The 14,441-nt window shown below is 49.5% G+C and overlaps 1 protein-coding gene across 1 annotated transcript; it reads left to right on the forward strand.

Annotated features, from left to right (window-relative positions):
• Window positions 1-13,134: 13,134 nt before the first annotated feature.
• On the forward strand, window positions 13,135-13,446 carry LOC142246264 (histone H4). Its single transcript, XM_075319300.1, has one exon. It carries the CDS (start codon window positions 13,135-13,137, stop codon window positions 13,444-13,446), a length of 312 nt encoding a protein of 103 aa, XP_075175415.1.
• The last annotated feature ends 995 nt before the right edge of the window (window positions 13,447-14,441 follow it).

The raw sequence follows: 14,441 nt of genomic DNA on the forward strand, positions 1-14,441 counted from the left end.
GAAGCGTATCGAGCGTGCCGAGGAGGAACGGGCGGCACCCGAGGTGGTGGGCCATCGAGAGCAGGCCATCGTAGCACACCCGGGTAAGCTGTACGCCGCCCCTGTCTGTCCAGACCCAGGGCACCATGGAGCGCCACCGCCCAGCCCTCCTGCAGGCTTGCAGGAGGTGTCCGCTAACCGCGCCAAGGCCCCAGCGGCCCCAGCAGCCCCAGCAGTCCCCGGCAGTGCAGAAGGCTCCCTGATCCCCGCGGGCCCCGATGACCTGGTAGGCCCCGTGCCGAGCCCTCCTATCGACCTGCTGGCCGCGTGCTCACCGGGGGTGAATTGGGATGCCGCTCCGGTCCGCGACCTGGGACTGGCTCGTCCCCTGCACCCTGTTGAGACCCTACTTGCAGCTGAGGTCGCCTGTGCATGTCGGCTGGAGCGGTTCCAGCGAGAGCGGGAGCTCCGGGAGGAGGCAGCCCCAGAAGAGCCAGAGTGGCGCCGTACGGCTGGTAACCCCCTGCAAGCCAGCAGCCCCACGCCAGCCAGTAACCCTATGCAAGCCAGGAGCACTACCTCAGAGCAGGCCCAGGCTGCAGCATCTTGCAGCAGGCCTGCTACAGCCAAGCAGGAGACGCAGACCCAGATCTCCATGGCCTACCTGCTACCCAGGGCCCTGCCGAAGCAGGACCCCAGCCATTGAAGTAAAGAAAAGAAAAAGGAAGAACTGAACTGTAAATAGACCTTGTCTGCCCCTCATCCTTTCTGAAGATTTTCCCTTCTGTGCAGCCCCTATGTTCTTTTTGAAGATGACACCCTTTCCTGAATGTTCTGCCCCTTTGTGCTTTTCGAAGATGTCACCCCCTTCACTGTTAATGTGTTACCGGGCCACTGGACTTGAAAGTGGTCCGCAGTTACATGTGTTTATATGTGAAGTATGTTGATGTGTAACCAGGCCACTGGACGTAATGTGGCTGGTCTGCCCTTGTTTAAAAAGACTCTAAAGTTATTTTAATTTCCTGCAACGTTCAAGAATATGTGCCTCCCATAAAGGGAAGAAAAGATTTACTGTTTATGCATGCATAGCAAAAATGTTGCAGTTTCTACCACTGTTTTTGTTGTTTCAGCCCGAGGACGTGCTGAGATTCGCTGTGGGGGAGTGTGGCGCCCCTGAGGCTTCCGTCGCCGCAGAGACATTGCACCCCATCCAGAGGTGTGATGTCCCATCCTGGGTAAGGAAAGGGGTACATGCCAGTTCCCAGGCAAATCTACACTACACCCATTGTTAGGTACACACTGGGACCAGGGAGAGTGGCAGCAACCCTCCCATGCTGCATGCTGGGAGTGGCCGTAAGACCCATCCCTGCTCCTATAGGGGACAGCTTAGCAACTGGGGAGGTGGGAGGAGCCACCAGAGAACAGACAGAGAAAGGAAGGTCAAGTTTGAGGAGAAAGAGAGAGAGGGGAGAAGGAGGGGGAGGTCTGCAGGAGGCAGACGTGGAAGAGAAGAAGGAAAGAAAAGCTCTAGTCAGACAAGAGCTAAGAAATGAAAGTGACGCTTCCTGGTGAAGACCCTGGGGCTCAGAGGGTCCAGGTGACACCAAGCAGGGAACGAAGGGATTCCAGGGCCACGGATAGCTGGTGAGCTGTGGTTGCCTGTTCCACAGAAACATCGGTTGAGGGATCAAGCTGCAACAGTCCGGCCCGGCACCGGGTGTCCCATAGCCCTGGGGTGGGCGAGTCATTAACAGGGTGTTCCTGGATTAGGTGTGTGAATCTATTATCCTCCTTGGCTTCCCAGTCAATGCTACTGGTGTGATCTCTTGGCCTGACGTGTCCTCTACACATGTGGCCATTTGCATAGTGAACAGAAACGCTAATCGGAGGACCGCTCGGTCTGTCGCATCTGACACACGTGGCCGACAGAGCGCTATCGCAGCGGTCTTCTTGGTCAACGCTACCTGTTCACCATCTGACCTGACGTGTTCCCTGCACACATGGTCGGGGTTGCACCAATTCCACCAAAACGCTAACTGGGTTGTCGTCCCTACACACGTGACTGGTTCCCTGGGTTATCTCAGAGCCATCCAGCTTTATAGTCTCTACCTGACCCACAGGGTGCCAGCAGCTCCATTACCATCTGGAGCACGGTGGGCCCTGACTGGCGATTGGGATATATAGCCCCTCGTCCTAATCTACCGGTTCCCCCGTAACATATACTTCATCTACTAGTGTATGCAGGAGAGCAGACAGCAGCTGCAGAACTACAAGGCTCAGCATGCTGCATCCAGGACTGTATGCTGGGGGAAGAGACAGGGGGAGCTGAAACTACAAGGCTCAGCATGCTCCATTTACTAGTGTATGCAGGAGAGCAGACAGCAGCTGCAGAACTACAAGGCTCAGCATACTCCCTCCAGGACTGTATGCTGGAGTGAGAGACAGGGGGAGCAGAACTGCAAGGCTCAGCACACTTCATCTACTAGTGTATGCAGGAGAGCAGACAGCAGCTGAAGAACTACAAGGCTCAGCATGCTGCATCCAGGACTGTATGCTGGAGGGAGAGACAGGGGGAGCAGAACTACAAGGCTCAGCATGCTCCATTCACTAGTGTATGCGGGAGAACAGACAGCAGCTGCAGAACTACAAGGCTCAGCATACTCCATCCAGGACTGTATGCAGTAGTTTTTTGCCCCCCCCAAAATGACGTGGGCTTCGCCATATTTTTGTATGCTATCCAGATACAGCAGGCAGGTACGGCTGCCCCCAACCCCCAGCTGCCTATTTGTACCCAGCTGGTAACTAAAAATATAGGGAAGCCCTTTTTTTAATTATTTCATGAATTTCATGAAATAATTAAAAAAAAACGACATGGGCTTTGCCCCATTTTTGTGTCCAGCCAGGTACAACTAGGCACCTGGGGATTGGAATCCGCAGCACAGGTTGGTCTGAGCTTTCTGGGCCCCTCTGCTGCGAATTGCAGTCCGCAGCCGCCCCAGAAAATGGTGCTTTCATGGAAGCGCCATCATCTGGCGCTGTATCCAACTCTTCCAGCAGCCCTGATGCCAGGTGGCTTGCTGGGTAATAAAGAGTTAATACTAGCATTGTTTTACTAGCTAGTTTTAATCCAGAGAGTCTTAATGTCAGGCAAGTTTGAACCGGCCATTAAGCATCTCCAATAATGGGTTAATAAAAACACCACACAGAGAAAAAAATACTTTAATGGAAATAAATACACAGACACATTTAGAGACTCCATGTTTATTACTCCTTCTCACCCCTCCATAATCCTGGTTTTCTGTCTTCTTTCTCCTTCAACCCATGCAGCTCTGCTACATCAGACAGCACTGCATGGGAGGAAGACGCTGCTGCTCCCGTGCAGTCTAATCACTAAGTGAGTGAGCAGAGGCTGCGGGTTGTAAGCGGTGACGTCACCGCTGCAATAGTAACCTGACAGGCGGTTTACTAAAGCAACGGTGATCTCCGATCACCTTATTCTCGGCGCCGCTATTCACCGGCTGTGGCATCCAGTCCCTGCATGTGAGCTGACTCTGTAAAGAGCGCCGACATGCAGGAACGGGGAGCGAATCATGTCCCCAAGCATATCGCCGGTACACGGAGATACTCGAACGAGCACTGCGCACCGGAGAGTTGCACTGACAGGACCTAGCATGACGTCTAGCCATGTGACCAGTCTGTAGCCAATGAGATAATACACACATGACTGGTCACATGCTATGACGTCACGGAAGGTCCTATCATCAGTGCTGGTTACCGGGAGAGCGCAGCGATGATCGGAAGGAGAAGCGGCGGGAGACAGAGTGCAGGACGCTTTGCGGGGACCTGTAAGTATAATGGCAATGTTTATTAACTGTATGTGTATATGTATGATGTGTTTGCCTGCCATTGTTTTCACTGGGGTTCGAACATACCCGCCGTTCGACGAACCAAACTCGAACACTAGGGGGGTGGCTCATCACTAGTGAGGAGTTGCCGTGTAGCCACATCTACGGGTAATAGTGAGGACTGGCCAGACTGAGACAAGTGTGCTAGTAAAGCAAATTGTCACTAACGTGAATAGGTATGAAGGCAAGCGATTCAGAGAACGGCCTAATACCACTCCTGGGGATGACAAAATCAAGCAGCTGTGACGACACCTTGGAAAACCGCATCAAGAGGCTGCCGACTGACGCTGGGGTGAATGCCCTGTGTGCTCCTCCCTATAGAGGCCTGTACGTGTCTCTGCTTAATTGTGAAGTGCAATGGGATATGCTGGTGCGATATAGATAAAACATATATTATTAGTATTAATGCTTTAGCCCAGGGGTGGGGAACCTCCGGCCCGCGGGTCGTGTGCGGCCCGCGGGTCGTGTGCGACCCGTGATGACTTTTTCTGCGGCCCCCGGGCTGATACCCAGGGACTGCAGTGCTGGAGCGGCAGCCGCATCTTGCTGGCTGCTGGCCCTTTAAAACCCTACACAGCGCGTTCAATGTTGAACAATGCATTTCCTTTACCTGAAAGACTACGTCCCCATGCTGGCACTACCTACATGAGGACGTAATTTGTAGGTGGGATCGGCGTGAGGTGCGCTAAAATCAAACAGGAGAGGAATGACTGCCAATCATCCTCCAGGTCTTACTGTGCCCGGCGGCGGCGGCTCCCTGTGCCCGGCGGCTGTGGCGGTTCCCTATGCCCGGCGGCTGCGGTGCCTCCCTGTGGCCGGTGGCTGCGGCAGCTCCCTGTGCCCGGCGACGGCTCCTTATGCCCAGCGGCGGTGGCTCCTTGTGCCCGGCGGCGACGGCAGCTCTCTGTGTCCGGCGGCGGCTGCTCCTTTCTGTGCCCGCCGGCAGCGCTCTCCGTGCTCTCAGTGATCCCAGCCTCCCCCAGTTCTCTAACTGCCTCCAATCTCCCCCGGGTCTGTCTTTGCCCCCAGCGCTCTGTGCCCCCAGTGCTCTGTGCCCCTCTTTCTCCCTAGTGTTCTGTGCCCTCCCCAGTCTCCCGAGTGATCTGTGCCCCCTCAGTATCCCCAGTGATATATGCCCCCCCAGTCTCCCGAGTGATCTGTGCCCCCCCATCTCCCCAGTGATCTGTGCACCCCCAGTCTCCCCAGTAATCTGTGCCCCCCCAGTCTCCCCAGTGATCTATGCCCCCCTGTCTCCCCAGTGATCTGTGCCCCCTCAGTCTCCCCAGTGATCTGTGCCTTCCCTGTCTCCACAGTGATCTGCGCCCCCCCATAGTCTCCCCAGTGATCTCTGTACCCCGATCCTCTCCCAGATCTTTCTGTGCCTTCAGCCTCTCCCATCCTCTGTGCCTCAAGCGTCCCCCAGGTTTGTCTGTGCCTCCAGCCTCTCCCATCATTCTCTGTGCCCCCAGGGCTGTCTGTGTCTCTCCGGCATCCCCCAGGACTTTCTGCCCCCAGTTATGTATATAACCCCAGCTATGTCTGTGCTCCCCATCAATAATGTATGTTTCCCCAGTGATGTATGTACCCCCCAGTGATGTCTAGGCCCACAGCATCCCCAGTGATCTATATTCCTTCCAACCCTCCCCTGTGATGTATATACAGCAGCCCCAGCCAACTCAAACCTGGAAAAGCAGTTGTGAAAAGCATCAAGATCAATATCACATAATATTACAGCTGCACCAAAGAGTAGAAGCTCCAGCCGCCACAGTGAGTTAACCCCTTCACGACCGCGGGCCGTAAAATTACGTCCTATTTTAACGTGACTTAACGACCAGGGACGTAATTTTACGGCCTAAACTTCATTTGATTGCCGTGGCCATAGCAACGGCTTTCAAATGATGTCCCCTGCTGTTTCTTACAGCAGGGGACCTTTGCTTGACCCCAGGGGGGGCGGCATCGCCACCCCCTATCGACGATCGATGTGATTGGCTGTTCAAATCTGAACCGCCAACCACATCGATCGCACTAATTTCGGCAAAAATAATGCCCGAATTAGTGCGATCCTGTGAGATCCAGCTATGAGATGCCGCAGCTGCAGCAGCATATCATAGGTGGACCTCAAACATGCCGCCCCCAGCCCCTGCAGCACTGATTGGAGCGATCGTGCTATGACGCGCAATCGCTCCAATCAGTGTGCAGTGGGGCGGTCTGATCTGCCGGTGGCCGCCCTCCCCAGGCCTGTGCTGGCCTGTGAGCCCTCCCCCAACATGTCTGCAGCGTGGAGTGGCTGGTACTTTTGGTACCACGCCACCGCTGCTGCCGCCGCCGCCTCTGATGTCTCCGCCGCTGCAGCTCTAATGGTAAGTATTCCGCTCCCTGCGCGCTCCCGTGAAGGCCCCTGCGCGCTCCCGTGAAGGCCCCTGCCCGTGCCCCCCCCGATCTGCCCCCCTACGCCCCGATCTGCCCCCCTACGCCCCGATCTGCCCCCCCGGCATCCCGATCTGCTACCACCGCTGCTGCTGAGGTCACCGCTGCTGCTGCAAAGTGAGTACTGTGCTCACTTTGCAGCCCGTGCGCGCTCCCGTGGTGCCCCTGCGCGCTGCCGTGATAGCCCCTGCCGTGCCCCCCCCGCGATCTGCTCCCCCCAACCACCACCCCCCCCCCCCCGACATCCCGATCCGCTCCCCCCGCGATCTGACTGCCTCCCCCATTATTTCTATTCTGCTTCTGCAGCTCCCTCTCCGGTCTCCCCCTCTGCTCTCCCCCCCTCCCCCTCTGCTCTCCCCCCCCTCCCCCTCTGCTCTCCCCCCCTCCCCCTCTGCTCTCCCCCGACGTCCTCTTACCTGTCTTCACCGGCCTGACCACATCTGCGTCCATCGCTGGGTCCTTCCTGGGCATTCTGCTGATCTGCCTGCTGCTCCTGTAAAGCTGTCCATCTCTCTGCCATCTGTTCCTCTGCAGCTCTTCTGGTCAGTGATCCTCCTGCTAGTCCTCTGGGTACTGTGAGTATAACTTTTTTTTTTTTTCCGTATCCCCTGTCCATTTTTACACCTCATCCGTCCGTGCGTCCCGCCAAGCGCTGATCAGGGATGCAGATAACGGATCGGCATCCATGGTCAATTTTTGGCGTGACTTTTTTTTCCGTATTCACGACGCTTTTTGTATCGCATCCGTCCGTGCGTCCCGCCGAGCGCTGATCAGGGATGCAGATAACGGATCGGCATCCATGGTCAATTTTTGGCGTGACTTTTTTTTCCGTATTCACGACGCTTTTTGTATCGCATCGGTCCGTGCGTCCCGCCGAGCGCTGATCAGGGATGCAGATAACGGATCGGCATCCATGGTCAATTTTTGGCGTGACTTTTTTTTCCGTATCCCCGACGCTTTTTGTATCGCATCCGTCCGTGCGTCCCGCCAAGCGCTGATCAGGGATGCACATAACGGATCGGCATCCATGGTCAATTTTTGGCGTGACTTTTTTCCGTATTCACGACGCTTTTTGTATCGCATCCGTCCGTGCGTCCCGCCAAGCGCTGATCAGGGATGCACATAACGGATCGGCATCCCTGCTCAATTTTTAGCGTGACTTTTTTCCGTATTTGCGACGCTTTTTGTATCGCCTCCGTCCGTGCGTCCCGCCAAGCGCTGATCAGGGATGCACATAACGTATCTGCATCCATGGTCAATTTTTGGCGTGACTTTTTTTTTTACGTATCCCCGACGCTTTTTTTTATCGCATCCGACCGTGCGTCCTGCAGCGGCCGATCAGTGCACTGCGTCTGTGCGTTTGAAAAGTCAAATGGCGCTCCTTCTCTTCTGAGCCCCGCCATGCGCTCAAACAATTACTTTCCACCACATGTGAGGTATCTGCGTACTCAGGAGAAAATGCACAATACGTTTTATGGTGCATTTTTTCCTGATAGCCTTGTGAAAAAAAAAGCTACCTAGTTGAAGCAACCGTTTTGTGGTAAAAAAAAAATTTTTCTTTTCACGGCTCAACGCTATAAACTTCTGTGAAGCCCCCAGGTGTTCAAAGTGCTCACCAAACATCTAGAAAAATTATTTGAGGGCTCTAGTTTCCAAAATGGTGTCACTTGTGGGGGAGCTCCACTGTTTAGGCACCATAGGGGGTCTCCAAACGTGACATGGCGTCCGCTAATGATTCCAACCAATTTTGCTGTCAAATGGCGCTCCTTCTCTTCTGAGCCCCGCCATGCGCCCAAACAATTACTTTCCACCACATATGAGGTATCTGCGTACTCAGGAGAAAATGCACAATACATTTTATGGTGCATTTTTTCCTGTTACCCTTGTGAAAAAAAAAGCTACCTAGTTGAAGCAACCGTTTTGTGGTAAAAAAAAATTTTTTTCTTTTCACGGCTCAACGCTATAAACTTCTGTGAAGCCCCCAGGTGTTCAAAGTGCTCACCAAACATCTAGAAAAATTATTTGAGGGCTCTAGTTTCCAAAATGGTGTCACTTGTGGGGGAGCTCCACTGTTTAGGCACCATAGGGGGTCTCCAAACGTGACATGGTGTCCGCTAATGATTCCAACCAATTTTGCTGTCAAATGGCGCTCCTTCTCTTCTGAGCCCCGCCATGCGCCCAAACAATTACTTTCCACCACATATGAGGTATCTGCGTACTCAGGAGAAAATGCACAATACATTTTATGGTGCATTTTTTCCTGTTACCCTTGTGAAAAAAAAAGCTACCTAGTTGAAGCAACCGTTTTGTGGTAAAAAATTTTTTTTTTCTTTTCACGGCTCAACGCTATAAACTTTTGTGAAGCCCCCAGGGGTTCAAAGTGCTCACCAAACATCTAGAAAAATTATTTGAGGCCTCTAGTTTCCAAAATGGGGTCACTTGTGGGGGAGCTCCATTGTTTAGGCACCTCAGGGGGTCTTCAAACCCGACATGGCGTCCGCTAACAGGTGCAGCTAATTTTGCACTCAAAATTTCAAATGGCGCTCCTTGCCTTCCGAGCACTGCTGTGTGTCCAAACATTTGATTTCCACCACATATGAGGTATCTGCGTACTCAGGAGAAAATGCACAATACATTTTATGGTGCATTTTTTCCTGTTACCCTTGTGAAAAAAAAAGCTACCTAGTTGAAGCAACCATTTTGTGGTAAAAAAAATTGTTTTTCTTTTCACGGCTCAACGCTATAAACTTTTGTGAAGCCCCCAGGTGTTCAAAGTGCTCACCAAACATCTAGAAAAATTATTTGAGGCCTCTAGTTTCCAAAATGGGGTCACTTATGGGGGAGCTCCATTGTTTAGGCACCTCAGGGGGTCTTCAAACCCGACATGGCGTCCGCTAACAGGTGCAGCTAATTTTGCACTCAAAATTTCAAATGGCGCTCCTTGCCTTCCGAGCACTGCTGTGTGTCCAAACATTTGATTTCCACCACATATGAGGTATCTGCATACTCAGGAGAAAATGCACAATACATTTTATGGTGCATTTTTTCCTGTTACCCTTGTGAAAAAAAAAGCTACCTAGTTGAAGCAACCGTTTTGTGGTAAAAAAAAATTTTTTTCTTTTCACGGCTCAACGCTATAAACTTTTGTGAAGCCCCCAGGTGTTCAAAGTGCTCACCAAACATCTAGAAAAATTATTTGAGGCCTCTAGTTTCCAAAATGGGGTCACTTATGGGGGAGCTCCATTGTTTAGGCACCTCAGGGGGTCTTCAAACCCGACATGGCGTCCGCTAATGAGTGCAGCTAATTTTGCGTTCAAAAATTCAAATGGCGCTCCTTCCCTTCCGAGCTCTGCCGTGCGCCCAAACAATTGATTTTTACCACATATGGGGTATCAGCGTACTCAGGAGAACATGCACAATAAATTGTATTGTGTACTTTCTCTTTTCTCCCTTGTAAAAATGAAAATTTTATGGCTAAAGTAACATTTTTGTGTTAAAAAGTAAAATTTTCATTTTTTCCTTCCACATTGCTTTGGTTCCTGTGAAGCACCTAAAGGGTTAATAATCTTATTGGATGTGGTTTTGAGCAGTGTGAGGGGTGTAGTTTTTAGAATGGGGTCACTTTTGGGTATTTTCTGTCACCTCGGCCTCTCAAAGTCACTTCAAATGTGATGTGGTCCCTAAAAAAATTATTTTGTAAATTTTGTTGGAAAAATGAGAATTTGCTGATGACCTTTGACACCTTCTAACTTCCTAACGGAAAAAAAATTTGTTTCGAAAATTGCGCTGATGTAAAGTAGACAAGTGGGAAATGTTATTTAGTAACTATTTTGTGTGACATATCTCTCAGATTTATGGGCATACATTTTCAAAGTTTGAAATTTGCGAAATTTTCAAAATTTTCGCCAAATTTCCTAAATTTTCACAAATAAACGCAAAAAATATCGGCCTAAATTTACCACTGACATGAAGTACAATATGTCACGAAAAAACAATCTCAGAATCGCCAGGATCCGTTGAAGCGTTCCAGAGTTATAACCTGTCAAAGTGACACTGGTCAGAATTGCAAAAAATGGCCCGGTCATTAGGGTGTTTTAGTGGCCGGGGGTGAAGGGGTTAGGCACCTCAGGGGGTCTTCAAACCCGACATGGCGTCCGCTAATTAGTGCAGCTAATTTTGCATTTAAATGGCGCTCCTTGCCTTCCGAGCACTGCCGTGTGTCCAAACATTTGATTTCCACCACATATGAGGTATCTGCGTACTCAGGAGAAAATGGACAATACATTTTATGTTGCATTTTTTCCCGATACCCTTGTGAAAAAAAAAGCTACCTAGTTGAAGCAACAGTTTTGTGGTAAAAAAAAATTTTTTTTCTTTTCACGGCTCAACGTTATAAACTTCTGTGAAGCCCCCAGGTGTTCAAAGTGCTCATCAAACATCTAGAAAAAATATTTGAGGGCTCTAGTTTCCAAAATGGGGTCACTTGTGGGGGAGCTCCATTGTTTAGGCACCTCAGGGGGTCTTCAAACCCGACATGGCGTCCGCTAATTAGTGCAGCTAATTTTGCGTTCAAAAATTCAAATGGCGCTCCTTGCATTCCGAGCACTGCCGTGTGTCCAAACATTTGATTTCCACCACATATGAGGTATCTGCGTACTCAGGAGAAAATGGACAATATATTTTATGTTGCATTTTTTCCCAATACCCTTGTGAAAAAAAAAGCTACCTAGTTGAAGCAACAGTTTTGTGGTAAAAAAAAAATTTTTTCTTTTCACGGCTCAACGTTATAAACTTCTGTGAAGCCCCCAGGTGTTCAAAGTGCTCATCAAACATCTAGAAAAAATATTTGAGGGCTCTAGTTTCCAAAATGGGGTCACTTGTGGGGGAGCTCCATTGTTTAGGCACCTCAGGGGGTCTTCAAACCCGACATGGCGTCCGCTAATTAGTGCAGCTAATTTTGCGTTCAAAAATTCAAATGGCGCTCCTTGCATTCCAAGCACTGCCGTGTGTCCAAACATTTGATTTCCACCACATATGAGGTATCTGCGTACTCAGGAGAAAATGGACAATACATTTTATGTTGCATTTTTTCCCGATACCCTTGTGAAAAAAAAAGCTACCTAGTTGAAGCAACAGTTTTGTGGTAAAAAAATTTTTTTTTCTTTTCACGGCTCAACGTTATAAACTTCTGTGAAGCCCCCAGGTGTTCAAAGTCCTCATCAAACATCTAGAAAAAATATTTGAGGGCTCTAGTTTCCAAAATGGGGTCACTTGTGGGGGAGCTCCATTGTTTAGGCACCTCAGGGGGTCTTCAAACCCGACATGGCGTCCGCTAATGAGTGCAGCTAATTTTGCGTTCAAAAATTCAAATGGCGCTCCTTCCCTTCCGAGCTCCGCTGTGCACCCAAACAATTGATTTTTACCACATATGGGGTATCGGCGTACTCAGGAGAAAATGCACAATAAATTGTAGGGTGCACTTTCTCTTTTCTCCCTTGTGAAAATGAAAATTTTATGGCTAAAGTAACATTTTTGTGTTAAAAAGTAAAATTTTCATTTTTTCCTTCCACATTGCTTTGGTTCCTGTGAAGCACCTAAAGGGTTAATAAACTTTTTGGATGTGGTTTTGAGCAGAGTGAGGGGTGCAGTTTTTAGAATGGGGTCACTTTTGGGTATTTTCTGTCACCTCGGTCTCTCAAAGTCACCTCAAATGTGATGTGGTCCCTAAAAAAAATTATTTTCTAAATTTTGTTGGAAAAATGAGAAATTGCTGATGAACTTTGACCCCTTCTAACTTCCTAACGAAAAAAAAATTTGTTTCGAAAATTGCGCTGGTGTAAAGTAGACAAGTGGGAAATGTTATTTAGTAACTATTTTGTGTGACATATTTCTCAGATTTATGGGCATAAATTTTCAAAGTTTGAAAATTGCGAAATTTTCAAAATTTTCGCCAAATTTCCTAAATTTTCACAAATAAACGCAAAAAATATCGGCCTAAATTTACCACTGACATGAAGTACAATATGTCACGAAAAAACAATCTCAGAATTGCCAGGATCCGTTGAAGCGTCCCAGAGTTATAACCTGTCAAAGTGACACTGGTCAGAATTGCAAAAAATGGCCCGGTCATTAGGGTGTTTTAGTGGCCGGGGGTGAAGGGGTTAAATGAAGAATTGAGGTAGATGATAAGAGTAGTAGTAATAATAATAATAATAATAATTTTATTCATTTATATAGCGCTATTAATTCCATAGCACTTTACACACATTGGCAGATAGTAAGAAAACTGGTGCCGGCCTTCTGCAAGTAACAGGTGAAAGTGGATTCTCTTTCAGGCTCAGTTGCATTTTCAGAATTATTCTGAACTTTCTCAGTGATTATTTTTTTAAACCTTTGCGCTGTAATCGATGATGACGGATTTGTTGTGGTTTTATAATTAAGTTATTAAAGATTATTCACTTTTACTTCTGAATCCCAAATTATTTCTCCAAATATGACTTTCATTGACTAGATTATTCCATCCTCATCTGGAAAAGTGGTTGCATAACACATTAGTGGATTTTATCTCTGGACTGTATTTGGGATAATTCTTCTTACAGAGAAAGAAGTTATAGTGGAAGCTGAAAAGAAGCACAAAGAGCGGGAAATTCAAAATCCCTAACAGTTCTGTGTTCAGCCAATCAGCAGAAGAAGGGGAGGAGCTAATTTTCATCCAGTAAAAACACGCGTCATCTCGTCAGTTCTCCCTCTGGTCCGACCATCCTCTACATAAAGGAGGAGTCGGCGGCCGTTCATCACTTGTTCTGTTCTATCTGCTCTGAAGATGTCTGGTCGCGGTAAAGGAGGAAAAGGTCTCGGGAAAGGCGGCGCCAAGCGGCACAGGAAGGTGCTCCGTGATAACATCCAGGGCATCACCAAGCCCGCCATCCGCCGTCTCGCCCGCAGAGGAGGCGTCAAGCGCATCTCCGGCCTCATCTACGAAGAGACTCGCGGAGTCCTGAAGGTTTTCCTGGAGAATGTGATCCGTGACGCCGTCACCTACACCGAGCACGCCAAGAGGAAGACCGTCACCGCCATGGACGTGGTGTACGCGCTGAAGCGCCAGGGCCGCACTCTCTACGGCTTCGGAGGTTAATTCTGCTCTATTCTGTCCTGACAACCCAAAGGCTCTTTCCAGAGCCACCCACATCTACCTGAAAGGCTACAATGTCCTGCTGCTGTGGGGTGAGCGGAGGGCGGATCTCCTGTGCCCTGGTGAATGCTGTTCGCTCTCACTGATCTATCATGTGGCTGATCATGTAACACCCGGGGTACATGATGGGGGTGGTATAGCCGAACATTATTATTATTATTATTATTATAGCGCCATTTATTCCATGGCGCTTTACAAGTGAAAGGGTATACGTACAACAATCATTAACAGTACAAGACAGACTGGTATAGGAGGAGAGAGGACCCTGCCCGCGAGGGCTCACAGTCTACAGGGAATGGGTGATGGTACAATAGGTGAGGACAGAGCTGGTTGCGCAGTGGTCTACTGGGCTGAGGGCTATTGTAGGTTGTAAGCTTGTTGGAAGAGGTGGGTCTTGAGGTTCCTCTTGAAGCTTTCCACGGTAGGAGAGAGTCTGATGTGCTGGGGTAGAGCGTTCCAGAGTATGGGGGATGCACGGGAAATCTTGTACACGATTGTGGGAAGAGGAGATAAGAGAGGAGCAGAGAAGATCTTGTGAGGATCTAAGGTTGCGTGCAGGTAGGTACTGGGAGACTAGGTCACAGATGTAGGGAGGAGACAGGTTGTGCATGGCTTTGTATGTCATGGTTAATGTTTTGAACTGGAGTCGTTGGGCGATGGGAAGCCAGTGAAGGGATTGGCAGAGTGGCGAGGCTGGGGAGTAGCGATGGGAGAGGTGGATTAAGCGGGCTGCAGAGTTTAGGATAGATTGGAGGGGTGCAAGAGTGTTGGAAGGGAGGCCAGAGAGCAGGAGGTTGCAGTAGTCGAGGTGGGAGATGATGAGTGCATGCACTAATGTTTTTGCAGATTCTTGGTTAAGAAAAGCACGGATCCGGGAGATATTTTTGAGTTGTAATCGGCATGAGTACATGGAGATATCTGAGCACAGTCCATATCCT

This window comes from Anomaloglossus baeobatrachus, chromosome 7 (assembly GCF_048569485.1).
Source record: "Anomaloglossus baeobatrachus isolate aAnoBae1 chromosome 7, aAnoBae1.hap1, whole genome shotgun sequence".
Lineage (NCBI taxonomy): Eukaryota > Metazoa > Chordata > Amphibia > Anura > Aromobatidae > Anomaloglossus > Anomaloglossus baeobatrachus.

Coding starts and splice junctions, on each gene's coding strand:
- LOC142246264 (XM_075319300.1), top strand. CDS start 13,135: ATGTCTGGTCGCGGTAAAGGAGGAAAAGGTCTCGGGAAAGGCGGCGCC.